Genomic DNA, 27,246 nt, shown 5'->3' with positions numbered 1-27,246 from the left:
GATGTGGTTTGGCACTCAGGCTTCTTGTAAGTACACGACATGTGTCAGGTGAAGTACATGTTCTCGTGGGGTTTTGTAGGCAGTTAATACCTCTGGAAGAAGCTGTAATTTACCTGTGTGGTGTAGTTGGTTTTTCTTTCTTTATTGATTTGATTTATTTATTTATTTTAATTATTATTATTATTACAGGTGGGGCTAAAACTTGAAGGTAGTATAGAAGGTGCCTTTTGAAAGTAAATGGAGCTAACTGAAAGGTTAATTCGTGTTTGCTTTGTTTTGATAACAGAGCAGTAAAAGGTTTCTTTGCCTCCTTTGTCACTTACTCATTTTAGAAGAAGTTTTAATTCCATCTTGGGCTGCTAAAAGGAAGAAAGAACACAGTTCCCTCTGTTAATCTTTCTTCTCTTAGTGACATGAGGAAATTTCTTCCAAAGAGGAACATAAATGCTCATATGTTTTGAATACCTTTAAGATGAAACTTCCTATTTTCGTACTCCATTTGATCTTAGCAGATGTTTATTGGACTTGCCTCACTACTTTATTGTTTAAAGACCATGATAAACTTTTTTTACTTAACTATAGACGGTTCAATACTATGTTTTATAAATTGCTAAAGCATTTTAGGCAAAGCATTATGGCCAGATTGCTTGTGTGATGTGTTATTTAGTTACTGCATCTTACAATATCTTGGCTGACTGAGTCTGCCTAGAGTAAATTAGCTTGGACTCATTTTACTTGCTTCTCTGCAAATGCTTCTTTACATATATAGATATTAAAATATGATAAAATACTAAGCTTTTAAAATCAAACGAGTGTAAGGTAAATAGAATTTCTGAAGCGACTCTAATGGTTTTTCGTGCAATACTGTTTATCTAAATGGCCACAGAAGGGGAGAACATTATGTCTGGTGTTTGCAGGATGTTGGACAAGTCCATTTCCTCCTCAATGGTTTCAGGCACCTGATAGTAGTTCAGATGAGTCTAGTTTTCTTACCAGTGCAGAATGATACTAGAAGGTACCTGTTTCTGCTTGAAACGTGGGGTAAGGGAAAAAGCCTCCTCAGCTTTTAAAATTCTGATCAATTCGCCACGAGTCAAATGTTCCCTTAACTCTGGCAAACCACCTCAGTGCAAAGCCCTTCCTGACTCTGAGGTGTTTGGAGAAGCAGCACTTCCACCTAGAGCCTGTTTTCTTGTAAGCTGGCTTCAGATGCCTTTTTTTTTTTGATGTTATTGTTTATCCTACAAAGCTTTTGGTCGAGTTTTTGTTCTTGGTGATTTGCAACCCATCTGGCCTGAGTTGACTGTGAATGTCTGAGCGTACCCTTAATCTGAGCTGCTTTTGTGTTAAACTAGTGTTTGTGAGTGCTGGTTGGGAGGCCTTATTGTGCACCCTGCAGGACCCTGTATTTAGGAGGAAATGTTTGAGGTGTGGTAGTAAAAACATTTGAAATCCTTTAGCATGAACAGTATACTTCAGGTTACAGTGCTGTAGATAGAAGGAGAAAAACAGCCTTGCTGTTAGGGTTAATAACTATCAAGGATGTGTGTTCAAGAGAGGTGAAGTTCTGCTTTTTTACTTTAGAACTGGCACTTCTGTTTAAAAATACAGAGCGTTGTCAGCTACATATCCTTTATCAGGAAGTAAGGTATCACTGTGTCTAATGCAAATAACGAGATAAGTATGGAAACCATAAAGAAATGGCCTTTCAGTTGAGACCAGCTGCTCTGGAAAGAGGATGGTGCTGGGTAGTGAAGGTGTTTACCTGTACCATCTGTCTCTAGCTGAACCTGATAGCCTTTTACAAATCTCCTTCCCTTCGGCTGCTGTTCAAATTGCTTCTGTGCAGGAATTTACCATTGCTGTTGACATGTTCTGCTTGGTGCTAGATGTCGTACAGGCATCGGCAAGGGAGAAAGAAGAAAGCTCTCCCTCTGAAGTTGCAGTGAAGAAATTGGAAGAGCTGCTGATTTATTTTGTTTCACCCTACTTTTTTATTTCAGAATAATATGAATCTTTTTCCTGCGAATTTTGTACTGCTAGCCCTAGAAACACCACACGTGTGTGCACGTTTATGTTTGTACAAACGTGGATAAGGTCCTTGACTTCAAGGTTCATGAAGTAAAGAATTGGCACAAATATCCCCGTGTTATTCACTTAAGCTTATGGGTTGCTCGCATTTATTGTCTAAATTACTTTGCTGATGGATTGAGATGAAAATGTTTTTTTAGTGAAGGCAGATATTGTAGTTCAGATTTATTGCAATATTAAAGCTTTAAAAAGAGCATATGCCCTGTGTGGTATATTACATTAGCGAGCTACTCTGTATCACTTGAAAGCACTTCATAATCTATAGTTTCTGAATTTTCCCATGATGTGTAGTCAAGATAAAATGCAGTAATATTGATGCGATATCCTGAACTTATTATTATCAGCGTATTGTGACCTATTTGAAGTAAGGGAATGTAAACAAGACATGTTTATTTGTAGTATTCACAATGATTTTGTTTTTGTTTTTGTTTTTTTTTTTTTTTTAAGAAATCTTAATCTGAAGTAAGGAAACTCTAGAACCTAGGAAAGCAGCAGGAAAGCAGACAGTGGGTAACAGGAGAAAAGTTGAGCTAAAATTTAGTTTATGTAAAAAGGGATGCTCAGATGTTTCCCTTAGCTGAGGAAACCATTTTCTGTTCTGCATTGGTTCAGATGGCTTGTCATGCAGTTTCTGCTGTGTGCATGAGAACCCAGCCAGAGCCCTTCAGCCCAGGGAGAAATCTGTGTTACTTGACTGTTCTCAATTTATCCCACTTGTGTCATTTTGGTCATGGTCAAAAGTGGATGGAGGAGTTTGGTACCGCTCTCTTAAGAGATCTGCAATGACATTTCTTTTGACTCTGCATATATTGAAAGTGTTCTTACAGTTCAAAATCTGAGCTTGGATGTTGGAGAAGTGGACTCCAGTTTACTTTTTTGACGCTTACTCTGTCCATTTTCTTCATCAGTGAAGTAAGTGAGGTTATGTCAGTAACTGTGTGTAGTTCTGTGAAAGAAGGCAGCGTAACTTTGATGCTTCAAAGAACTGGATCAGCATCTGTGATTGCCAACAGAAAAGGAAATAATTCCAAAACTCAGAAATGATTTTTTTTTTGGTAGTATTTCTTTTTTCTGTGCTCAGAATGCTGTGGTTTTCACCTTTAGAATATTGTTTTATAATTGGGCTGTAACTGCAGAGACCCGTTCCCACTGAATGTCTATGGGGAAGAATGGAGTATCTCCTTTGTGGCATTACTCTAAAATGTAAGATGTGTCAATATGGGGAAGTTAATGGTAGTATAGGAACTTATTCTGGAATAAGTATGGAATTTCATTTAAAAATAAACCCCATTATTTGTTTGGAAGAAAGCTCTTTTGGTCTGGAATATCCACAGGATGAAAACCACATAGGAAAGAAAACTTTGCTCTAAAGAAGCCTAAAGTATTTGTTTTTAGATTTCACTTTCCATTCATGTTATCTTGGTTTTGAGGGTACATTACTGGAACATATAGCACTAGGAAATCCCAGTTGGACTGGAAAGCCATTTCCAGTCAGTAGGTTTCACTGAGAGATGGTGTGAAAACCTTTCGACGGCTGGTTCATATGGAAAGGCCCAAGTTTGGTTTATTTTTGTTTCTCTTTTTTTACAGGACAGTTACCTAGCAGGTCTGTGAAGGGCTGTAAAATTAAATTGCAGGAACAGATTTTGATTTTTACACAAATTCTCTCAATTTACCCTAATTTGAACTTCATCTGGATGCTTGCCTGGGATCTTAAAACCTTTTAAAAATGCATGTAATTATGCTGCTACCGTTCCTCATGTGGCTGCCATTAGATCTTTGTAGAAGTTTCTCCATACTGATAGAAGTATTAATCTGTAAGGAATGGAATAAATTCTAATATGTGACACCCTTATAGTGATGCATTGGGCATTCAGACACCATTAACTGTAATAAACTTCTCAATGTGAGGGATGTCCTACCTAAAGAAACAACAAGCCATCCTTCTTTGTTAGTCTTGCAGCAGCAAACTCCGCCTAGTCCTAGAAGGTGCTGAGTGTCTCGCAGCTCATATGCCCGAGGGAGGCATCGCCCTGCACATTCCCATGCTCCATCCCTGCATCTGGGGAGGGCTGGGGCTACAGCCTTCCTTTCCCTGACCCTGGACTCTGACTTACCTGTAGTTCTCCTTGGCCATACTCATGCAAAGCTCCATAAAATGATGAGCAGGATTTTTTTTACATGCCACAGTGCTTTTCATGGCAACCACTATGTAACTATATGCTAATTGTTGTCCTCTGCTGGGAAGCTGGTGTGGCTTTTGCCACCAAAGCTATTTTAGTGCAGCTTCTGCATTTTTTTGACAGTCTAAATGAAGATTTCATCTTTGCTGCAATCTGTTTTTCTGCCTGTTTTAGAGCAGACAGCGTGGTGTGTTTGTATTTCATAATTTTTGTAGCTTAAAGCCTGAGTCAGGGAAGGCCAAGTTTTCTGCATGCATCATGCTATTGAATATGTGAATGTATATGGCAAGGGACTCTGTAACTCCCATCTCCCATCTCCGCTGTCTCTTGGACAGCAGTAAGAGTGTCAGTGCTGGCTGGATGCTAAGAACAACAACTATTTGTACCTAGGTACAATTTGGGCTGAGCTGTAGCAATAGACAGTTGCTGGCTGTGGTTAGGCCATGTGAAGTAGATTTAGCTTCTCCATCTGGTTCCCAACAGACAAGAGAGGCTATTGTGAAAAGCTTCCTATGGTGATCCCAGCAAAGGGCATGGGTTAGCCATGAAACAAATCCTGCCCTCTAAAACATGCAATAGACTGCTATAACCACCCTTGTGCTGCATCTAGGGATGCTTCAGGCCACTCTGGTCAGTTCAGCTCTTCTGACCAGGGTAAATTCTCTAAATATGTTTTGCTTTGCTGCCTGTCACTGTCCAGTTTTAGTCCAGTATAGAAAAATCTTAACTGTAGTGCCTGTAAGTCTTGAAAATGCCTATGTATGCATGGGAAAAGCAAATTGTGCACAAAATGTATAGCATTGCTGTGTTTGAACAGTGCAACCTGTAGGTGGCTAAAGGGCTAACTAAATTGCAGGCATAACGAAAGCTCTGTGGTATTTAGTATATGTTCTGTCAGCATTAAACAGTCACCTTGTAAATATATGTTAATTTTGAAGGTGTAACTGACCCTTTTAATATTAATTGAAATGTCTTGTGTTTAGAGGTTGGCGCTATCCTAGAAGAGACAGAAGCCTGTGACTGGTGGAGCCTGGGTGCAATTCTTTTTGAACTCCTCACTGGGAAGGTAGGACTGGGAGCCACTGACCCGATAAAACTGACCAGTGATAAAACACTGTCCAGTAGTTTCTCACAAGTGGTGTGCCCACTTGTGGTTTTCTTGCTTGTCTTTCTCAGTTGTGCTTTGCCAACCAGAGTACTCTCAATTTGGTCTGCATGGGACCACAGAAATGAAACATAGAATCATAGAACAGTTTGGGTTGGAAAGGACCGTAAGATCATCCAGTTCCAACCCCCTGCCATGGGCAGGGACACCTCACACTAAACCATGTTGCCCAAGGCTCTGTCCAACCTGGCCTTGAACGCTGCCAGGGATGGAGCATTCACAACCTCCCTGGGCAACCCATTCCAGTGCTTCACCACCCTCACTGTAAAGAACTTCTTCCTTATATCTAATCTAAACTTCTCCTGTTAAAGTTTGAACCCATTACCCCTTGTCCTACTACTACAGTCCCCAATGAAGAGTCCCTCCCCAGCATCCTTATGCTCGAGCTTCAGCAGAACATCTTGATAAAGCTGTGTAAAACTCAGGACTGAAACAATAACCAATAACCATGCTGCCCTCTTAACTTAAGTGAAATCTGAGTTCCCAAACATTCTGTCTGTACATTTATAGAAGTTTGTCCTAATAGTTTCAGTATTATTTCCTGGGACAACATAGGAGTCGTGTGGCTGTTACACATTAGTTGGATATTTTGAGACGGAGAGTGCTCAGCCAGATCAAATAGGCGATTAGTTGGCAGTTCTGCATGAAGAAAGCAAAGTCCACCAAATTCCCAGATTCTTCAAGTTTGAGCAATAGAGCATAAGCACTAAGGCATAAATGTTCTAAAGCTGTATCTCCAGGGGCCTCAGTGCCTGCAGACATTCCTCCCAGAATCAGTACTTTGTACTAGGAAGCACTGAGATTTTAACTGTGCTTGTTGATTTGCATGTGTACTAGGAGATAATCCAACACTATAATTGATTAATTAATAAATTGGTCTGCCTACGTTGATTTTTCTTTTCTTTCTTTCTTTCTGCAGACTCTGAGTGAGTGCCATCCATCAGGAATAAACACTCACACTTCTCTGACTATACCAGACCATGTATCAAAGGAGGCCAGATCACTGATTCAGCAGGTAATTGAGGGGAAAATTTGTTCTCTGTAGGTACGCATATAGACTGGACAAATACCCAAGTTGTTCTGGTGAAGTAAATGTAGAAACAGAAAGCTGCTGATAGGAAAGTTGATGGGTCTTTCGTCAGCACTGATGAATTCGCTCAGCTCTCTTATTGCATCTGGAGACTTCAAGTTCCTCTGCCAGGAGTCTCTGTAGAAAACCAGAGTGCTTTGCCATTCCTTCAAAGAACAAGTTTGGTCAAGGCCACGTGCTTTGGAAACACGTGCTGGTGATGCATGGACATTTTAAGAATCCTGCCCTAAATGATCATGGAAACATTTGTAATAGATTGACTTGAACTGAAAAATGTTAATGCCGAGTACTGTGGAACCAGTAACACACTGTTTAGAAGTTATGACCTTGCTGTGATTGAAAATCTGTAGATGTCCTCCAGGACACCTTCTGTATGCCATTTGTTAAGGAAAGTACTTTAGACTGTGAATAGAGTGACTTTTGTAATAAGAAGGTAACTGGTAGGTTGGACAAAAGGCAAAATAGGAAATCTTAAAATATAGACAACCTTCCAGACTGATACATCGTTTTCAAACTTAATAGGAGTTTTTATTCTGGTTTTATTCTTAGCTTTAGGTAGTCATGACTGAGAGAATAAACTTGCAATACAGGGTCTTGAATTTCAGGTAATGCTATCTTCCTTCTAGTGAGTTTTGACATAACTGAAGAAGTGAAGCCTGGATCTGACCTATTCCGCTTGTGCAGAACAAGTGATACATGTGAACTGTGTTGTTTGGCTTTGAAGAGTATCTTTTGAGTGGATGCATAATTAATTACATGACTTAGATGCAGATTTGAACAGAGCAGAGTGGAAAAAATAGTTTTTGGAGAAAAAGGAAGAGAGAAATGTTGAAAATTCAGTGAGTCGAAGGACCCAGTGACTGATTTCTGTGCTGTTACTGTGAAACAATCAATGGAAATGGAACTAGATGTTTTGACCTCCTATTTTGACTAGGTGACATGAAGTCACTGAAGGTGAAAGCATGTGTCTCTGTGTTTCTGGCAAAGGTAGAATGGGAAGTGACTAAACAATATACATATTTTTGTATAATCTGCATCTATATTGCTGGATGGTAGCAAATTGCTACCCTCACCCACAGGTGCTGCAGGACTCAAACGTCTAAGGGAAAGCAAACCCACACTTGATGGAGGGAATTCCTTCCATTAAGGCTAGAAGGGAAAACAAATGAAGCCACTCAGTCCTCTTCTCCCTGCCAGTGTAGAACTGTTCTTCACTGCAGGCTAATGTATTGCCTGTTTTCCCATATGCCAAAGAATGGCTTTTTTGCCATTTGGGTTTTAAGTGGCAAATATATCTCTGCCACTTGCAGATATATTACAAGGCCATATCTGTTCAGAGAAACAGTCACCCCATTGCCTGTGAGGTTAAGCCTTCTAGTGTAGGGTGGTGACTTATCTGGTGGAGGTTCGGCTATACGAAGTAGTAAATCACATTTTTGTTGTGTGACTATCCAAGGAAGCTGCCATTCATTGTTGAGGAAGCCTTGTCAGGAAAAGGAAGAAAGCTCTCTTGGCATGGATAGCAATTTGTCATTGTGACTTTCCTTCCCCCCACTGCCAAGGGTAAACAGGTCAAAGCATCACAGAATAACTCTCCGGGATCAATGTTCAGCTCTACAGAAAACGGCCAGGCGTTGTCTCCTGCTGTGGCTTCCAGTGCAGGTGACTTCATTGTAAACACCCCCTTCATTTAGCCAGCTTCTAAGAAAACGGAGATCTCTTTATTTCTGGTGACAGAGGAAGCTCTTATTTTTGTGTTGGTTTGGCATTTTGCACCCGGTATTATTTTCAGGCACCTCCAGGCTTTTCCACCAACAAAATATGCAGTGTGACTTTTCAATAGATACTGCAGTTGGTGTTGCATCTGCTTTTTGAGCTTAAAGTTGTTCTGGAAGGACAGACTCCAGAAGATAAGCGTCCATGCTTACTTTCGCTCTGCTGGTGCTGGTTGCCCTTCAGCAGGAGGCTGAGACACCCTGACTACATCTGTTTCTGGTGGCTTGGGGAAGATATCACAGCAGCACTATTCACTGTCACTGAGCTACCTTTACTATGTGACATTGTGACTGCAAATAGCAGAGCCATCTTAGAATGTGTAAATTCCTATGTTTATGGATGTGGACTCACTTAGATGTTGAGTGCATTAAGATATGAATACACATTGTTCCAAGTGACAACTGGGAGAAGTTATCCTATTAGCTGTTGCAGAAAAAGCAAGAAAGAAATCATGCCTTTGTACTGCCTGTAATTGAATAGAGTATAAGCAGTTCAAAACCAGCAAAATATTTGTGTGTGTCTTTATTAGTCTCTTTGGAGTATTACCTTTGCATTTCCTTTTATATGGAGTGGTATCTTTAGATAGATGTAAATATTGTGATTTCCTTTTCACATTAATTCAGCATGTGATGTACAACTAAAAAGCAAACGAGGTGCTGGATTTTAGGAAATTTCCATGAAGCCGTGACACCGTTTTGTTTCTCTCACTGGGGTTTTGATTTTTCACTTTTAGTCCATTAGTAGGACTCTAAAACTTTTTTCATTTTTTTCTTTTTTTTTTTTATTTAGGAAATAGAGAACTGGCTGTAATCCTGGTATTTTAGCATCAACTCACAATGTATGAAATGGAAAGTTACAGACCCCTGTCCCTGATGTAGCCATAGTGCGGTGGTGAGAGCAAAGGTTAACATGAAGCAAACGCAGTGTCCAGAGTTCTCCTGGTGCAGCTCTGGCTGCTGCTCTCTTTTGTTGAAAAACGAGGTTAAAACGAAGTCCCAGTGTGCAGTGCTTTAGGGAATTGCATGCTGTGATCAGTAGTCTCTGAAGACTGTAACACTGAGACTCAAGGAAAGGAGAGTCTTCTTCCATTTACTAGATTTTAGGGATTTCAAGCATGCTTTCACACTGTTGAGAGTATTGCATAGAGCAGGAAAACAGTAGGATGTCCTTTACCTTAGACCTTTCTGAAACTTTTAAGCAGTTGTTTTTGTTCTTACTCACTGAATCATATATGTATTTTTCTTTTCATATCAAGCTTTTGCAGTTTAATCCCGCAGAGCGTCTTGGTGCTGGCGTTGCTGGTGTTGAAGACATCAAATCTCATCCGTTTTTTGCCCTTATAGAATGGGCAGATCTGCTGAGATGAGAGGTACGTGTCCTCTGAACAAACTCAGGTCAAGAGAACAAGTTCATCTGGCACAGAAGCACCCTGACTTGCTTCCTCTGGATGTCCCAAACCATTTGGATGTGGTGACTAAAGGACGCTGGAGCAATGAGACCAAAAGCTTGTAACAGGAATCACAGGTTGTACAGGGTGCTAGCTTGTTCTGGTTGCTATGTGTGTGTATGTCTTTTCACCAAAGGGTGGTTTGTGATGTTTAGCACTGCCAGCTTGTTGGCCAAGCAGAAGCAGGAGTGTGCTCCTGGTGCTCTGTCTAATGGTGAAAGTGTCTATAGACTGTGCCAGTTCAAAGTATCTTTTATAGTGGCATTAGACCATTTCCCTATGCTAAGTGCAGCTCTGGGAGGGGGGGCTGAGGAAGGAAGGAGCAAATAATTTATTAATGGCATATGCTAAATAAAATACTAAAATGCTTTATGCAAAAGTTGACACATTAAAAATAATATATCCATTAAAAATTAAGAAGGCTGTTGCATAATACTGTGGAATGTGTCTTGAAAATGGCATATCATTTCCCACTGTGGAAAGAGCATATAAAAGGCAAATAATGCTGTCAAATGTTGTACTTTGTTGGCTGGCAATGTCTGTTTATAACTCTTGACTTTGTTGTATTTGATGAGCTACATGTTGAAGTCACTACAGAAAGGGAAATCATCTTTTCCTCAGCCAGATAAACACTGCTTTAGCACTCTAATAAGAAACAAGAACACATAACGCTAAATAAATGTGTAGATTAAAAAAGGAAAAACTCTTCTGTCATCACCGCAGCGACCACTTTATCACTTAATGAACTTTACTTCCTCTAAGTGTCCTATTTTTAGCTGCTACTTCAGGAAAGAAAACCCTTTCTGCTTGTGCTCTTCTGCTTGAGGAAGCTTCTGAACTTTCCTGCTTGTTTGTTAATAGTCTTAATAAATCAAAGAAAGCCTTCACCCACTCTGCTGCTGGGACAGGAAGAAGCCTGGGATTTGCTCATGCCAAATGACTAAGTGACATCTCTGAGCAAACCCTAGTGGGTAAGACTTGGGCATGAGCCAATTAGCTGACCTGTTTGTTTGTTAGGAAGGTCTGGAGAATGGGAGAAGAACATAAGAAATGCAGAATACTGTGTGTGTGCTGCTGTTGCTGCCGAGCAGCCCTGTTTGTACGGGCTCCTGACACACAAATGCTGTCTGCTGCAATGCTTGTACAGATCTGTGGGTTTTTTCCCAAATGTTTCCTTTGCTCTCACTCTCTTTTTTTTCCCTCCTTTTTCTTCTTCTCCCCAGCTTTATCCGGAGAACAAAGGGCAAATTCCTTTGGGAAAATGAGGTGACAGCAATGATTATTGAATTTACAACTCCAAAAAAAAAAAAAAACGGGGGGGGGGGAAGTATCCCTCTGTTTGTATTTGAGTAGTGTATTTTATGGGCACTCCCAAAAGTGCATCTGCACAGTCTCCATCTGTTAGACACCAGGTCTGTGTATTCAAATAAAGTGGAAAAGGAAAATGCCTCACTTAAACAAAGGAAATCTGGAAACTCTTCCCCCCCCCCCCCCCCCCCCTTTAAATTATTCCACTCCCCTCTTTTTTTTTTTTTGCCTTTTCTTCCCTTTCTTGTGATCACCAGGCCAGCACAGGGGCTGTGACAACACTGCAGGTTGTAACCAGGTCACTAGTATCACTGCCTACGGCGTGCTGTCCAAGATTACATCACTCTCAGAAACTGTGTCTCAACCTACCACCCTCTGGCTTCATAACAGGAACTCCCTCAGGTGAGCCACAGGAACAACTTCCTGCGCCGAGCGGGTCGGAAATCTCTAATGCGGAGACCAATGTGATCCAGAGCTTCCTTCCAGCACTGCCCTGGCTGTGACTTTGGAGAGGGCTCGTTGCTCAAGGGAAGCCTCCCTTCCCTCAGCCGCCTGCCTCCTTCCCTGGGGCTCTCTAGCCCAGCCATTATAATGTCATTGCCCACGTTGATCTGTCCCATTGCATTCGCCTGGTGATAACTGCAGAACAAATATTTTCCATGTTGCTTTAAAATGCTTTTCTTGTTCAGGTTGCGCCCGTGTGCTGGTTGCAAGTAAAGGCAGGATAAGATAGCACAGGAGCACAAGCTGGTTTTGTGAGCAGCAGAAGGAACACGCTCTTCTAGCAGAAACCAGGGGACCCGTCACTCACATTTGGTTTAGGTAATGACACAGATATTCCTTTCTCGAGTATGTTAGTAGTGAGGGAATCGTGATGACAGAGTCTAGAAGGAATGGGGCATTTGGTGAGATGGCTTGCCAGAAGTGAGCCTTTATAGGTTTTTGTAACTTCACAACTGACTCGGATGGTGGTTTTGCTTAAGGAATCACAGTCTGGAGTTAATTGCACAAAAAAAAAATCCTACTTCTGTCTTTATTATTTTCCTTAAACATGTATTATATTGTATTGGTGTTTACATGTATTCCTTTAATAAACAAAACCTTTCAAGCCTAATTCAGACCCTGTTTTTGAACTTTACATTTAGTTCTTGAAGACAATCCTTCCTTCCTAATAAATGCTTTTTATCCATGGCTTTTAGGACTTGAAATGTTCTAGATATCTTCTTTTTGGTGCCTCTTAAGAAACCCTGTGGTGCACATCTCTATTTTGCTGACTGTTAAGTAGTGCAAAGTCCACTCCGACTTCCTTCTGTTACACCTAATGGCTGATAGCAAAACAAATCAGCACTGCCTTTGTTCACAGGAGTTAGTGAGAGTCTATGTAAAACACAGGAAAATAAACCTATAGATTTTCCTATTCTCCTGTGGGTGTTCAGGTAAGGCAGGTAACACCCTTAGGACCAATAATTCGGTTCATGGTAATTCATTGCATCCTGTAATGATTTTTGTGTTCTGCTAAGAAAAACTGGGAGACAAATGTTTGAAGGTTTGCACTGCGTAGAATTGAGCCAGGAGTGAGGTTAGCCCCGACCTATGGAAGAAATTGCACCTCATGAAATACAAGGGGCATAACTTTGCTTTTAGTGGCTGTATTCACAGCTTCTGTGCTTGTAGCACAGCTCCTGTATCTCCTGTGAAAATCACCTCTCAGACAGCAGTCGCTGTCCCGCTGACTCTCTGCACACCTTTGGGATGCTGAGTCGGCAGGGTTACCTGTGCCGCAACATCCACCCCGCTCCTCTCCCCGGTGCTAAACCTGTTCCTTGGTGTATCGTGCAGTGAAGGGCACTGGGATGAAGAAGGCTGGGGAGGTCAGCCCCCTCTAAATGAAGCACTCAGCATAACAAGGTACAGGGAAGTGCGAAGCAAACCACTCTGGGTTTGTTGGGGGGTTTTTAGTGAGTGTGGTGTCATTTGTTTTCTCAAGGACACGGAGTAGGAAGCTGGAGAAACAAACTTCCTCTGGGGTGAGATTTATGGTAGGGATTTTAGCAGTAAAACAAACAAGTACATTTGTTGATTTCTTAGGGTTTGTGCCGAGCTGGGATCTGTGGTCCCCAGACACTGCCCAGGCCTGCGCCCGGCAGGAGAGGACCTTTACCTGGTCCCCAGTACGTGCCATCAAACCAGTGAGGCCTGGTCCGTGGCTGGGCACTCCGAAGTCCTCTGCCAGCCAGCAGCAACTGCGGCTGAAGAGCACCTCTCTCAGCTGGCCCTCGGCTCTCTGTGTCTTGTGAGCCACTCGCAGCTTTCAAATCAGAGCCTCGCGGCTTTTGCAGGGTCTGAGACGTTGTGTGGTCAGGATTTCTCTCTATTTGCATCCCCTTCTCTCGCCTTAGCAGCTCCTTGCCTTAGGACTGCCTGTCCTCATTGAGCAGCATCCTCAGGGTGCAGTCAGAGATGCTGCTGGAGATTCTCTTTGTGTGACCAGTGTTTCTTGTTTCCTTCTGTGCCCGGTGGGCTCTTCCACGGCGTGGTTGGCCGGACCTCCTGCAGGCTTTCACTGCAGCGCTGTGTGGCACCATGTGTGTTATCAGTTGTTGTTTAGCATTTACCCACCAACAAAAGGGGCGCAGTGACGACCACCCCGACTGCCTCAAGACCCTGTATGAACTCACCGGGTCCAGGGCTGGGACCCTGTGAGGGTGTCGCACCACGGCACTGCCCTTGCCAGGGGCACAAGGCTGGGGTGCAGCTCCTGTGTGCATGAATGTGTCTGAGGGTGACATGGGGCTGCGAGGGACTTGGGCAAACAGCAGTGGGGCCGCTGGCAGCCACAGCGGGGCCACGGGGTGTGTGTGACAGGGTGCCCTGTGCGCCTCCAGCTGCAGTTTGGGAAGGGGTGGCAGAGCCAACTCCCAGAGGGGGAATGGGACTTGCTTAAAAGGTGCCGAGCAGCTGCTGCTGGCAGCAGTGGTTCAGACTGGCAGCACACGGCTGTCCCCTGCGCCGCAGGGCCGGTGGAGGCTGACGGCTGCCTGAGCCATCTGCGGGAGCAGAGCTGGGGAGCCCGGGCCCAAAAGTGCGATATCCTCAAGAAAATCCTCACTTTTGGGTGGCAAAGCCAAAAATCCCTACTTTTGGGTCCCACCCAGAAGTAGTGCTGTGTGGTGAGATCTCCTGCACCCCTGCTGCTGGGCAGAGGGGGATAATCAGGGTGCTGAAGAGACGATGCTCCAGAGTCTGTGCAGCGGGTGACAGCTTAGAAGTGCTGCCCCAACAGGACCTCAGCGCCTCTTGGCAGAACAGAGGCTTTCCTTCTCCAAAGACAGCTCTGTCTCCAACTTCTTGGCCCAGGGACCCATCAGGAGGGATTAGAGCTGCTGCCAGAGGGCTGCTGTGGCACCGTGATGGGCAGGAGGTCTGGGGCAGTGTGCGATGCTGGGCAGCGGGGAATACGTGTCCTCTTGGGAAGGCTGCAGGCAGTCACCTTGATGCTTTGCTGCTGAGATCCTGAGGTTGGCATCTTTGGGATAAGTCCTTCGGGGGGCAATAAGCTAGACAAGCCAATTGGCAAGTGGTGGAGCTGGATAAGGACAGGCCAGCCAGAGGAAGAGCAGATGTGGCGGGGGTCAGCAGTCCTCCTTAGCAAAGCCTTGCTAACCTCCTTTTGCTTTGCCTTGGAGAAAGCCGTTTTGCCTTGGTACCACCTCACCTCTACCAGTTTTCTCTCATCCCCTTGTATGAGCTGAGCCATTTATCCCCAGGGTATTTTCTAGGTTTGCCCAGCTGCCTCCATCCATGTTTTGTGTTACATCCTTCACAGATTTTCTTGCCCTTTCTGTGCCCTCGGTTCTGAAGTGTTGCTCCAAAACGCCAGGGCCTGGGAGTGGGTTAGTAGATGCAGCTGTTATCCCCACGTACTGCTGAAAACAGAGAGGATTGCTCCCACAGAATGGGAGTGCAGGCGTTGTAAAAGTGTTGGGAAATTGCTTACCCTGGCAGTGTGTGAGTAACGGGACTTTTATGGTGCCTCGTGCAGTGGTGGGATAACAAGGAAGGAGCTTCCACGAGAGGGGCCGATACTGCGCCATGATTTAGAGCACCACTTGTGGTCCTGCTTGTGCACTGTGGTCTGACATTTGCAAGCTCATAATCTTCCTTTATGAACCAGGCATGAAGAAGGACCACTTAACAATGTGGAGCATGAGCCAAGCAGCATATATCCGTTCTCTAAATTTTATTATTACTACTTTTTTCACATGCTTCCCCACCATTCTGCTTCCTTGGGCTCCTTCCTTTCCAGCCTCATGCCTGCTCTGACCTCGGAGAAGTTCCCTGTGGCCAACCCCTGGTCTCCCATGGTGTCCTGCCAGGCCCAGTAAAGCTGAGACTCAGAAAGGTGAAGCAAGAGGTGAGTTCCTGTGGGAAGGACCTTGGCTGTTCTGGCTCCTTGCAGGCACCTCAGCAGGAGCAATGTGATACTGCAGAGTCACAGCATCACAGACTGGTTTGGGTTGGGAAGGACCTTAAGCTCATCCAGTTCCAACCCCCTGCCATGGGCAGGGACACCTCACACCGGATGACGTCGCCCAAGGCTCTGTCCTGAGCTAATCAGCTTTCTAGGGTAAAGTAGTTGCACAGTGTGAAGTCCCACCACCATTAATGTCACTGTGAGCTTTCCCATTGACTTTGCTGGAGTCAGGAGCTTACCCTTCAGTTACAGAGAGAAGCCAATTACAGGAAAACAGGTATAGAAAGCCTGTTTGCTTCCCTACTTTAAGCATACCCATGTAGTTTCAGCCTCAGACTAATAAGGTTGGTTTTTCTTCAACTAGTTGCTTTTCTGGTGGATGCAGTTACGTGGCCATCCAGGTACTGGCTGGGCCAAGGTCTGCAGCTCTTCTCCCTCAGCCTTTGCCGTGCTGCTGATTGACTGTGCGAACCTCCCAGTAAAACAGGGAGGGCACTTAGTTAAGTGGCAGAGATGGCAAGAGCTAGCTAGTGCCTGCCCTACGTTTTAAGGCAGAGGAGTCTTTGATGAGCAGCACAGCACATGCCCTGTTAGGGTGACTGGAGCGCAGAGGGCTGAGAAAGGCAGGCATCTGGTTTCCTCATTATTCCTTTTCATAAATAATCCCTTGTCCTTGCACCCTGGACTCTGACAGCATTTAGAACATGCCGGGTGTGTTGGTTTTTCCCCCCCTCTCTGCTCCAAAACTTATTCATTTGGAGAGCAGTTAAACAATAGGGTTTTTTCTGAATCTTTACCAGTGCAATTGTCAGGAGAGATTTCCACCCCCCTCTCCCGTCTCTCCTCCTTTTGTCTCCTTCAGTCGCCGGGGTCAGGATCCGCCGCCAAACGGAGACCGCAGTTGCTTTTCCAGGCCCCAGATGCCAATATGTGGCAGCATCTGGCTGGTTGGCAGGCGCCGGGGCAGCGGCGCTGCCTGCGCTCGGTGGGCGCCTGCTTCTGTGAGGATATGGTCCCAACCCAAGGAAAAGCTTCATAATTACATCTACTAAAGGAGCTGAATTATCGGCTGCCCTCGGAAGCTGCTCCGGCTCCCAGCCCTGGGTTTTTATTGTCCTCTTCAGCAGCAGCTCGTGTAACCTCACCTCCTTGTGCTGCGAGCGTTTCGGGTGCCTTAAGGCATGGAGCTCCTTGAAAGAGAAATACAAATCACTAAAAATGTAGAGATAAAACCCTCTCCTTAGAGGCCATGTGTTTGGCATGGGAAACACATGATAACAGCTTGCTTTAGAAAGGTGACATTTCCACTGAAGGCTGAATAATAAAAAATGCATTAGACTTTTGTAATGAAGACAGCTTCTGGGACCGGGGAATCTACTGCTTCCTTGAAATATATGCATGGGAGCTCTCCCTGGCCCTAATGGGTGTCACATGTGGCTCTGGCTACATTAATGTTGCAAGCTCTATTAAAAGGGATTGTCGGTAGCCCTTCACGTGCTGTGAATCAAAGCTGTCTTTCCCTAACTCTGCTTTAGCTCAGGCTCATGTGCATGCAGACTGACTTGCCCAGGGTTAAGTCACTCTTAATATTAAGATGGATAGAAAAGATTCTCATACGTGTGTTTGGGGTCTGTTTTTTCCCCTCCCTTTCAATTCAGAGCTTGCTGGTAAAGGACTCTGGAGGGATGGGGAAGGAGGAGACAGCCAGGCAGCTTAAAGAGGCCTCTGAGGGTCATGTTGAGTCTGTGCTATTATGTTCCAGCAAGGAGAATGGCTTTATTGACAGGCAGCTGCTTGACTCCTGCAGCCGTACAGTGTTTGCTGCAGAGCCACATAAATACTCAGCCCGTGTTGACAAATTCCTCGTCGGCGCGAGGCAGTTAAACCTGCTTGTTTAATCATTCGTGTGCTCTTACCTCTGCAGCTCTGGAGAGAAATGAGCTGCTGCTTTACACAGCGATGCATGAGAAACCTGGAAATGCTCAGAGCTGTTTCAGGTGAGGTTTTCAGGATGTCTTTTTTTTATTCAGACCCTTTTAGAAATGTTGTGCTCTATTACTTTATTATAGTCAATTCATTTTTTCTATTAAAAGGGTTTGAATTTTGTTTTTTAAATAAACAACCTGGCTTGCTGGCTTTACAATACAGGTAGCAAATCCCTTGGCAGAACTTAGCTCCTGTCTGTGATATTCCAGCAGCACCAGCACGGTCCCCTTAGGAGTCCCACACCTCGGTTCGCAGCACGTGCGCGGAGGCACGTGAGGATGTGTATGTTTTGGTTTGGCTTTTCTGGCACAAGGGGATGGAACCCGTGCTACCGGTCACCTCCTGTCCATAGCTCGTGGGGTGGCTTTTTGACCTCTCTCCTGTTTCACAATAATATCCACCTTCATACCAACATACTGTCTTGTCACGTTGTTGGCCTCGTCTCTGGAAATATAGTATCTAAAATTAAAGGTTTGTTTCTGTTTTGGAAATTTTGAATTGACCTTTGTCACTTCAATAGGGAGAGAGTGGGGTAAGTCAAGGCTGCTGCCTCACAGTCAATGGGGAAAATAACAGAGACATCTTTTGAGACCTTCTTTAGACCCTCTTTGCAGTGCACTGTCCTTTCAGAAGATTTCTGAGTAATCAAAAGATAAATTATGTAGGGTTAACCAAAAGAGAAGGCCTCACTGAGATGGGAACCTGTTGTTTAGTCAGACAAACCCTCAAAACTAAAGTGTCAAGTGGCTATTTAGAGAGATGGGTCACTGTATGCTTGTGTGGCAGGGAAGGAGATGGACATTTCTTTCAGCATCACATGTAAGGCTGTGGATGGTTGAAGTCGCAGGCGGCTGAGAATCTGTCTATGCTATGGCTGTAACTGCTGAGGGAGCTGAACCTGATGGTGCTTCTGCTTTTGAGCTTAAACTATGACAGACTTGTTATCAATTTCCTGCTTGGTGCAGGGAAAGTCAATGTTATCTGACTTTTTAGTTTTAAGTATTGATGTCAGTACAAGACAGTAAGTTATAATGAAGATGTACACTTGTGGGATGCACCCTTGGCAAAAATCCTGTGTACCCTATGGAACGACACTCAGCCTGGTCAGTCATCTCTGATGAGGCTGCAGAGATCAGCATGCAGAAGAAATCAGGTTTCCATTGATTTCAGAGCATACAGGTACTTTTTTGCACTGATTTAACTACAAAAAACCCCAGCATGAGTATACAGTCTTATGAGTATGGCTATGCATCCTGACTTGAAGCCTCAGGTGCCTGGAAAAATCCTACATTACTTCCAAAGGAATTACCTCCTTTCTCCGTTTCTATACTCTTTGGGGTTTTCCAGTTATTAACCAAGTAATCCATTGAATGTTGTTTTTATTATCCATGTGATGGCAATTTTGACTCAGTTATTTCTCAGCCTTTTTCCAAGTGGACTTTGTTCTGAATTGCCTCCCAGCCACAAATTTTGTCTTTCCTTTCATTCAGGCATTTTAAAAGCGTGTTTCCTTCCTTTTAGTGCATCCCCATAGCCGTGTGTTGAGGCCCAAGAGCTGTACAGGTTTATGTGGCTATGAAATATGAAAATATTTCCAGATGAATGAGAAATATTAAAATAACTCCAACACCCTGAACATAATCAGGAGCTTTGGTTGAAATACAAACTGGTTTGGCTCAGGGCATAAGCCAACCTTCACCTAGAGGTCTTTTTAAACAAAAACTTTCCTTCTGTCCCTCATATGTAATCATTATAAGAGGAATAGCAGCCTATCTTTACATATAATTCATGTAACTGGCCACTTAAATAATTTTTAAGTGTATGACAGCCAAGAAGACCAGCAGACAAGGGTTGTAGGCTAACTTATTTTGGTATAAAAACCAAAGTACCGATGATTGCTGCCACTAGTGGGGCTGGTATGGTCCCCATCCCAACTAAGCATGAAGTGGACCTACTGGAGAAGGGCACCAAGCCAAAAGACTGGTGAATGACAGAAAGAATCCTGTTCTGTGTTCAGAGAGATGCTGCTATATTGTCTTTATGTTGTGGTCTTGTACAACCCATGTGCAAGCCTCAAGGAAGGAACATCCCAACCTCATGTCATAGGGCCTGAAAAAAATGGGCTGAAGCCAGAGAGTTTGATACTATTGATGATGCTGGGCACTTCAATCTCTCCTTTAGGTGCTTGATACTTACCAGGTGCTTCCCAGCCCAGTGCCACGCTCACCCTTAATAAGAAAGATGTAGATGATTTATATTCACCGCAATTCTATACCTAGTTTTCCTTGTTCCTGAATGATGAGAAACCCAACTCTGCTGGTGTCCAGGTGTCTCTGGACAGTCCCAGAGGATGATGTACAGCAGGTCTACCCTGAGCAGTGGGTGACCACAACCACAAGCACCCGGTGAAGACATTGGGATTGCCATCATGTGCACCTCCGCTTGTCTGGAAGTGTGAGAGGTTTTCCAGCACGGGACATGACAGGGCTCTTCTGCAGCCATCAGGGAGCAAGGGTTTTCCTTGGATGCACAGCTCATTTGTTGCAAAGCAAACTGTATTTCTGCTGTGTGTCTGTATGCACAATGCTTATTTATTACAGCCCTTCATCAGAGCTGCGTCAAATCCATCTGAGGAAAACATAAATGTGTTACAATGGATTTTTTTAGTAATTAAAATTGTAACTCCTTCTCTGAAGTCTTGATTAAACAGCATTAAATGTCACAATGCTGTGAGAAATAGCCATTATCAACAAAAATCAGACCAGGTATGAACCACTAAAGGAATTCTGCCTGGAGCGGTCAGGTTTCAGTGCAAACACAAAGGGTCAACTTGTGACACTTGGCTCCTGTATTCTGCTCGTAAGCATCCCGGCATATTTGCTTTACTCTCTCTGTCTTTTTCCTCCTCTGTTGCCCTGTCCATATATCAGTGTCGGGGAGTTCAGACATCACAAGGGCCGGTGGGGTTTTTATTATTATTGTAGTGCCTAATGTGGAATTTCGCATGAGCAACACTCCTTCCTGTCGGCACTTGGAAACTCTTTTGTGTTACGTCCATCCTTTCTCTGAAGTAATGGCTCAACTATTTCTAGCAATAAAATATTCCTCTCTAGCTCCATTAGGTATGTTAGAAAGATTAGGGCAAAATCTAAAGGCCCTGTCCAGCTAAATTCCATGGGCTTTAATGTTCTCCTTTTCTTTCACTGCAGATACCACCTGAGGACACAGCATAGGAAGAAGGCACCCAGATACTCCTTGATAGATGCAAGCTTTGTACTCTATAGAGAGGCTGTTTGAGTGAAACAACTCACATGAGCAATCTGCTAAGGGACAGGGACTCTATGAACAGGAGTCTGTGCATGTCTACATCCTTCTTTTCTATGTTGTTTAAATTAACTTTAAAAAACTCTATGCTGAAGCCTTGTCTAAAACTTATTAGGGGACTGGGAATGGGAGCTGCCTCTGCTGGTGGCTGGAAAGGCGGTGGGGTTTTTGCCTCTCCACAGCTGGGGAACTGAGGTGAGAAACAGTTCTCAACAAGGCAGTTTAAAAACCTCATTTGGAGCCTGAGATGCGCTTTGTGGGAGGGAAGGTTTTCCTAAGATATTTAAGCAGGTACCTGACTAACAGTGGGAGAATTCTCTTCCTTTGCTCCCCACCCAGAGACCGACACTAGCTGAAATAGAGCTGAAAGGGAACTTCAAAAGAAGAACAGAGAAGTGACGACCATACCTCTTTCCATGTTGCACCAGCTGGAAGTACTCATGCAAAACGAACTGATTTTCACTGGTTGCTTCTATCACTTGTTTTCCTTGTTCCTGAATGATGAGAAACCCAATTCCCTGCTTTGGAAGCAGGGAATGAGTCAGCACTTGCTTGTGTTAAAAAACAACTTCTCTGGCTTTCACAGGGGATCCAGCTCCTCTATGAGGTGAAGCACTGGGGATGAAATTGCTAGGGATGAAACTGCTTGTTCCTTGGCCTTTCTTGGGTCTGTCTTCAACTAGAAAGAGGCCATCTGGGGAGACTTCCCTCCCCAGATGTGGCAAAGTCTCTGCTCCCGGGAAGGAGCTGCTGTGCCTCGCTCCCTTGCTCTACACTGCCGTCTCCTGTGGCTTCGGCTCTAAAAGAAAAGTTTACTTCAGTTTGAGGGTATTTTTGTGCACTACCTTCTTTTTTTTGTTTTGTTTTTGTTTGACAGCCATGACAGCCTCTCCTCATTATTATGGAAAATATAGGGTTGGTGGTAATTACTATCTGAGTCTGAATGGGAGCAGAAGTGGGCATAGACTGCACTGGCCTTTCTTTGACAAGGTATAACTTTCTTCTGAATTTCTGTGTTTAATTAATGCTTATTTAAAAACCACTTTAATTGGCAGTAAACACCTCAACTTTTTGTACTCATTAAAATGCACCCATTGATGTGTGATGGATTTTTTAAAGCTTAATTAACTTTCTTCCTGTATATATAACCTATAATAACGACAAATACTGAAAACTGCCTTCCTCCCCCCAGTTTTTGCCCTCCTCTTCCCCCACCATATTTCTATCACTTGAAGAAAGGCAATAAAAATATATCCTGCCTTGGCCAGGATGGGGAAGTGCCCTGGGGACAGTAATTCAGCCCTTCTCAGAGCACCCCAAGTGCCAAGTCAAAAGAATAAAAGAACCTCTACAAGGGCTTTTCTCTTTCTCCCACGTCACATTCTCAGCCCACATCTAAGCCACAGAGCAGGATTTAGTGTAAAACTTTCTAGCACGATGAAGTGAATGATGATTTCAAACTGTATTTTTGAAGTGTTTCAGCATTTTGGACTCTGAAATTAGACTCATGAAGCACTTTTGAATGTGGGATGTTGGTACTTTTTGCAACTGTGATCCTTCGTATACAACAGAAATTACCAACAAGCCAAGCACATTATAGTAATTCATGCAAAATATGCAATTTGCTTGGTTCAGCTATTACACAGATCATTTCCCAGTTTTTCTTTGCAATTGCTGGAATATTCTTGTCTAAGGTGGATGAATCAGAAGTTTTAAAATGGGGAATACGGTTTGTGAAGGTGCCTATACTGATACATTTTAAATGCATGAAGTAATGATTTAATTTCCAAAAGTGCCTCATTTTAAAAAAAACTTTTATCTTCAGCAAAATGTAAACTTGCTTAAAACACTTTGTAAAATGTTCTTAATTCTTCTTCACTCTGTGTTCTCTCTGTAACCCACTTGATAATCTGATGCTGGCCAGTTCCTTTCTCTTTACCTGGCTCAAGGAGTGATTAGTCTCATCATCTATATTTCCCATTGCACTAATAACTACACCAAGATATTCACTCCTGCTTTGTAACTGCTCTGTGGCTGAGCTTGGAACAACATTTAATGGGCATTGCATCTTGTCTGTGTTACAGGAATCTGCTTTTCTGTGGTGATGGACACAAATCTTGAGGAAACGGCCTCAAGATGCACCAGGGGAGGTTTAGATGGAGCTGAGGAACAATTCCTTCCCCAAAGGGTGCTCAGGCATTGGAACAGGCTGCCCAGGGCAGTGCTGGAGTCACCGTCCCTGCAAGTGTTCACACACCGTGTAGCTGAGGCCTCAGTGCCATGGGTTAGTGGTGGCCTTGGCAGTGCTGGGGAATGGTTGGACTGGATGAGCTTAAAGGTCTTTTCCAACCTGGTTGAGTGTATGAATCTATGATTCTAGCTGCAGCTTATCACTCAGTAAAGCACCTGCTTTTTGGAAGTATATAAATAAGTGAACCGCTCCTCTGGGGCAACCAGTCTTGTTCCTCAACCTGTGGTCACTTTTCAAATGCCTCGTGGCTGGTGATGTTCAGAGAATGAATTTTTATTCCTGACATTTGTGAGAGACTGAACCAAAATCAGACTCCACTGTCCATTGTCTCAAAGATTGGTGTGAGAAGCTGAGATGGGATTCCACCATCCATTGTCTCCGAGATGGGTGGGAAAGGCTGAGATAAGACTCTTCCATCCATTATCTCGTGGATTGGTGTGAGGAATTGCTGTCCATTATCCCAGGAATTGCTGCAGACATGCAGTTGAAGAGCTGGCTGCAAGGCCAGTGAAACTGGTCCACCAGGAACGTGTGATACGTGACACTAAGAACAGAGATACGCACCTGCAACTCATTATAAAAGGGGGAAAAAGGTAAATTGCCAGGGAGGGACACCTCCGTGAGGACGCTCTCCACCAATGACTACAGAGGACCCTGAGGGACACCCTCCATGAAGACATCACCATGAGGACAACTCCATAAGCACACATTCTCAGTTCCTCTTGCATGATTTGGCTCCTTCCAGCAGGCAGGGCTCAGACCTGTGGCTGTGCCCACTTCAAACTATGAAGCTTGCTGAGTTTCTGCTGCTGCGTGGTTTTTCTGTGCAGCTTGGGAATAGAACAAGATGCGCATTGATTAAGGACTTGATTTCTCTCACCTGCTCAAGGTAACTTAATTACAGTGACAATATTTAGTTCTTATTTGAAAATCCACATCCATGTGGCTAAATGTGGATGGCATGCAGGAGCTGAATATTAATGCTAACTTTCTTCCTGGGCTGATTTCAAGGCTCTCGTTACAATAAAATGCTGCTGCCTGTTAATTTGACCATGTCAATAAATAAAAATGCCCATAACAAGTGGATGAGGCTAATTAGGATTTTATGGCTGTGTTGTTGTGGTTGATAGCTGTGCTGCCGGCTTGCTGGCTCTTTATGTTTCAGTGATGTACACCTCATTGATGCATAACATGTAACACCTGTTGATGCCTTAAATGTTTAGTCCTGGCAATTGGCCCTCGCATCATTTCTGGGTACCAGAGCTTTGTGAGCAGGATGCAGGGCTCATAATTAGGCTTCCTCTCTTTAGAAGAGCTTTTCCTAAGGGAAGACTTGAAAGCTTCTGTAGTCCTGGTTGAAGTTTCTTGAAGCCTGTGGAAAAGGCCAGCGTTATTTTCTGGTGCAAAGGGGCACCAGAAAGTTTACAGCCACAAGCTGGTTTGGTCCTTGCCTGTGAGGCAGGGCAATCGCCTGCAACAGGATGCTGAAGGCTTCATGCACAGGCTGTTCTTCCTCTCCAGCACGTCCCAGCAAGCACACAGTACCTTAGCTCGAGGTACCATACACAAACATGGGTATTCTGAAATAAAATCAATAGTCACTGAATGGAGCGTCTGTTCTTCCTTGTTTTTCAGCATCAGACTTGCCTGAGAATTGCATCTGTATAGTAAAGAGCCATGAAATAATTTTCTTGTAGGTGGAGTTTCCTGCTGAGCCAAATTTATTTCAGGCTTTCTTTGAAATGTAAAAGGTGATGCCCGTCTTACCTTTGTTTAGTCGAACGGCTTTAACTAGATCTGCTTGAGCTGTTGTTAAAACGTATTTGGTTTAAAATCTTTATTGTTCTGAAAATCCTGTCAATGTCTTGCTTCTAACAGGATTTTCAGACTGGATTGCACAAGCCCATTTAACACTGTGCTTAACTAGAAATACTACCTTTTGCCTGGAGCTCCCAGGCTAAGCTCCACGGTGGTTTATGTGTGTCAGGGGAGCCACCCTGTGCCAGTGAAGGGGGCAGAGGCACCTCCCCATAAGGGCAAGTAGGGCTGAGCAGGGCTTTGTGGCAATTGTAGCCACACACCTTGGGGTTTCTGTTGTGTGGAAGTTCAGCATGGGTGAACAGGTTTCTCTGCTTCTTCCTGTTAGAAGAACATTAGAAATGTAGTCTATTAATTCTATTATTCTGCACTAAAAAACTATTAATCATAGTTTTAAAATAACTGGCAATTAACAGGACAACAGTGTTACTCATCAGAAAGAAAAAAAAGAGTAAGCAACCCAGCTTGGTATGAAATTCAGTAAGTGAACACAATAAATAACTCCAGCAGTTTATTCTCCCTGCCTCAATCTTGTCATTCTGTAACATTTTGAAACTTCATTTTTCAGAAAAGGCCATGGTTGCCAAATGAAAATAAATGTATTTCTATTGGGTACAATGGCAGAAAGGTATAAGAGAGCAACGACTAAAGCAGAGAAGAAGGAGGAAAATCTGATTAATTGCTTTCAGTGGAAGGTAGGCGCACTCAGATGGGGATTTCAGATTTTTCTTCCTTGCTTTTTGGCAAAAGTTTTCTGTTACAGGAAAGACCGTGTTTTTCACTGCAAACAACATGAAGGAAATAAAAAAGGGGGGTTCTAATTTCAATAGTGGTCCCTGAAACGGTGGGAAGTGTAGTTGTGGGCAAGCTTGTCCCTGACTTGTGCTTGCTGTAAGTCACCCAACAGCTACCATAGGAACCTGCAGTTGGCGCTGGGGGCAGTTTGTTGGTAAGACTCTTCTCCAGCCAAAGCCATTTGTCTTCTTAAAATGAGGTTTCTTCCCATCTTCATATCTGTTTGCACAGGTTACACAGAGTAAGTTTGTGCTTGCTTGTAATTTCCTTGTTACCAAGATGTTAATGACTCGAATCCAGGGGTTAGTTGTGTTGGTTGCCATGCTGATGTCACAGCTCCAACAGGCAAACTGACTTGAGAACACGTCAGGAGAAGAACTGATGTATTGATCGGGTCAGGATTGTTCAGGAACCCGATTTGGAGATCACCAATGTCACTAATTTTTCAGTTTTTTGCCAAAGCAAGCTGGTAAAAATGATTATTTTTGAAAACTGGAAGATAGTGGTTTCCAGACTCTTTAAATAAGCTCTTTAAAAAAGCCCTCTCCCCCATGCTGGGAAGACAAATGCAGAAAACTAGAGGAGTGAAAGTTAAAAGAGAAAGAAACTGAGATTTCTTTTTTTTTTTTAACCAAGAAACTTTTACCAAAATGAAAAATCTCTATTAAAAATAATTTTGTTGAACAGGCCATTTTGATTTGATGATTGTTTTGATTTTTCAATGGCAAGTTATTTACTGTTTTCTTCTCTCCTCATTGTGTGGCCCCAGGCCTTACTAAATGCATTCTATTCAAACCCTGCTCTGAAGACAGAAATATTAATTTCCACATGGGCTTTTCTATAGAACTCATCGCTATGGTAACTGAATGTTTCATAAACATTAATGAACTTACTTTCACTGCACTGCAGTGAGGCATTGGGTGGTAGCATTATCCCCATTTCATGATGAAGAACTGAGGCAGAAAGAGATTAAGTAGAAAAGTATTCACTAATTTTAAGTTCCCAATCTGAGATGCATGGTCTGATTTTTCAGAGGACTTAGCTTGTTATCTGTTCAAAGCACAGCTCCCATTGCCTTCGGTTGCAGCTGTGAGTTCACATTTCTTTGTGCTTTCTGTACTCGGGTAGAGACTGCTTTAATCCTGTTCAGACATGGCCTCTTTAATTTCTTTCCCCCAAGATAATCAGAAGGAACTGAAACTTATTGGGTACTGGCCACCTATTCTTCTAACCGAAATGACAATAGTTAACCTAATTTTTTCCAAACACTAATTTGTAGCTTTGATATTATAACTAAAATAAGAACTGGCCTTATCCTAACTTCTCAAAGATTAGAAAAGCATTTGCTCTGGTAGAGTTTAGGTTTTAGTTTTCATGAAAGAGAGCAAAACTCCTGGGAGCCACTTGTTTTAAGGATAGCCTGGAGGCTGCTGTTGTAGTTACAGTTAAGTTGGTGTTTGGAATCATGGGTCTTTATGCAGAGTCACTCGTTTAGAAAATGAATCCTACCCTCCCTGAAAGCCAAGATACCAAACAAA

General features: G+C 43.5%; 1 protein-coding gene and 1 long non-coding RNA gene across 17 annotated transcripts in view; both read left to right on the top strand.

Annotated features, from left to right (window-relative positions):
- Positions 1 to 12,268, top strand: part of RPS6KC1 (ribosomal protein S6 kinase C1) — a 93,484-nt gene extending 81,216 nt beyond the window's left edge. For 11 of the 15 annotated variants that reach the window (XM_030500239.1, XM_030500237.1, XM_030500234.1 and 8 more), the window contains 3 exons: positions 5,258 to 5,340; positions 6,359 to 6,454; positions 9,561 to 12,174. In XM_030500239.1, coding sequence (XP_030356099.1) covers positions 5,258 to 5,340; positions 6,359 to 6,454; positions 9,561 to 9,671 — 290 coding nt within the window. In that variant the 3' untranslated portion in view covers positions 9,672 to 12,174. The other 4 variants (XR_003993597.1, XR_003993598.1, XR_003993599.1 and 1 more) reach the window with 4 other exon arrangements.
- A 1,648-nt stretch (positions 12,269 to 13,916) lies between these two features.
- Positions 13,917 to 25,621, top strand: LOC115614022. Of its 2 annotated transcripts, XR_003993601.1 has the most exons (5): positions 13,917 to 15,474; positions 17,459 to 17,531; positions 21,722 to 21,834; positions 24,731 to 24,846; positions 25,482 to 25,621. It is a non-coding gene; the product is annotated as an uncharacterized LOC115614022 (long non-coding RNA). The 2 variants fall into 2 exon arrangements; XR_003993600.1 differs by lacking the exons at positions 13,917 to 15,474; positions 17,459 to 17,531 and having other exon boundaries at positions 21,523 to 21,834.
- The last annotated feature ends 1,625 nt before the right edge of the window (positions 25,622 to 27,246 follow it).

This window comes from Strigops habroptila, chromosome 10 (assembly GCF_004027225.2).
Source record: "Strigops habroptila isolate Jane chromosome 10, bStrHab1.2.pri, whole genome shotgun sequence".
NCBI lineage: Eukaryota > Metazoa > Chordata > Aves > Psittaciformes > Psittacidae > Strigops > Strigops habroptila.
Note: the sequence above shows the minus strand (reverse complement) of the source record. Positions and strands in the feature narration are given on the sequence as shown.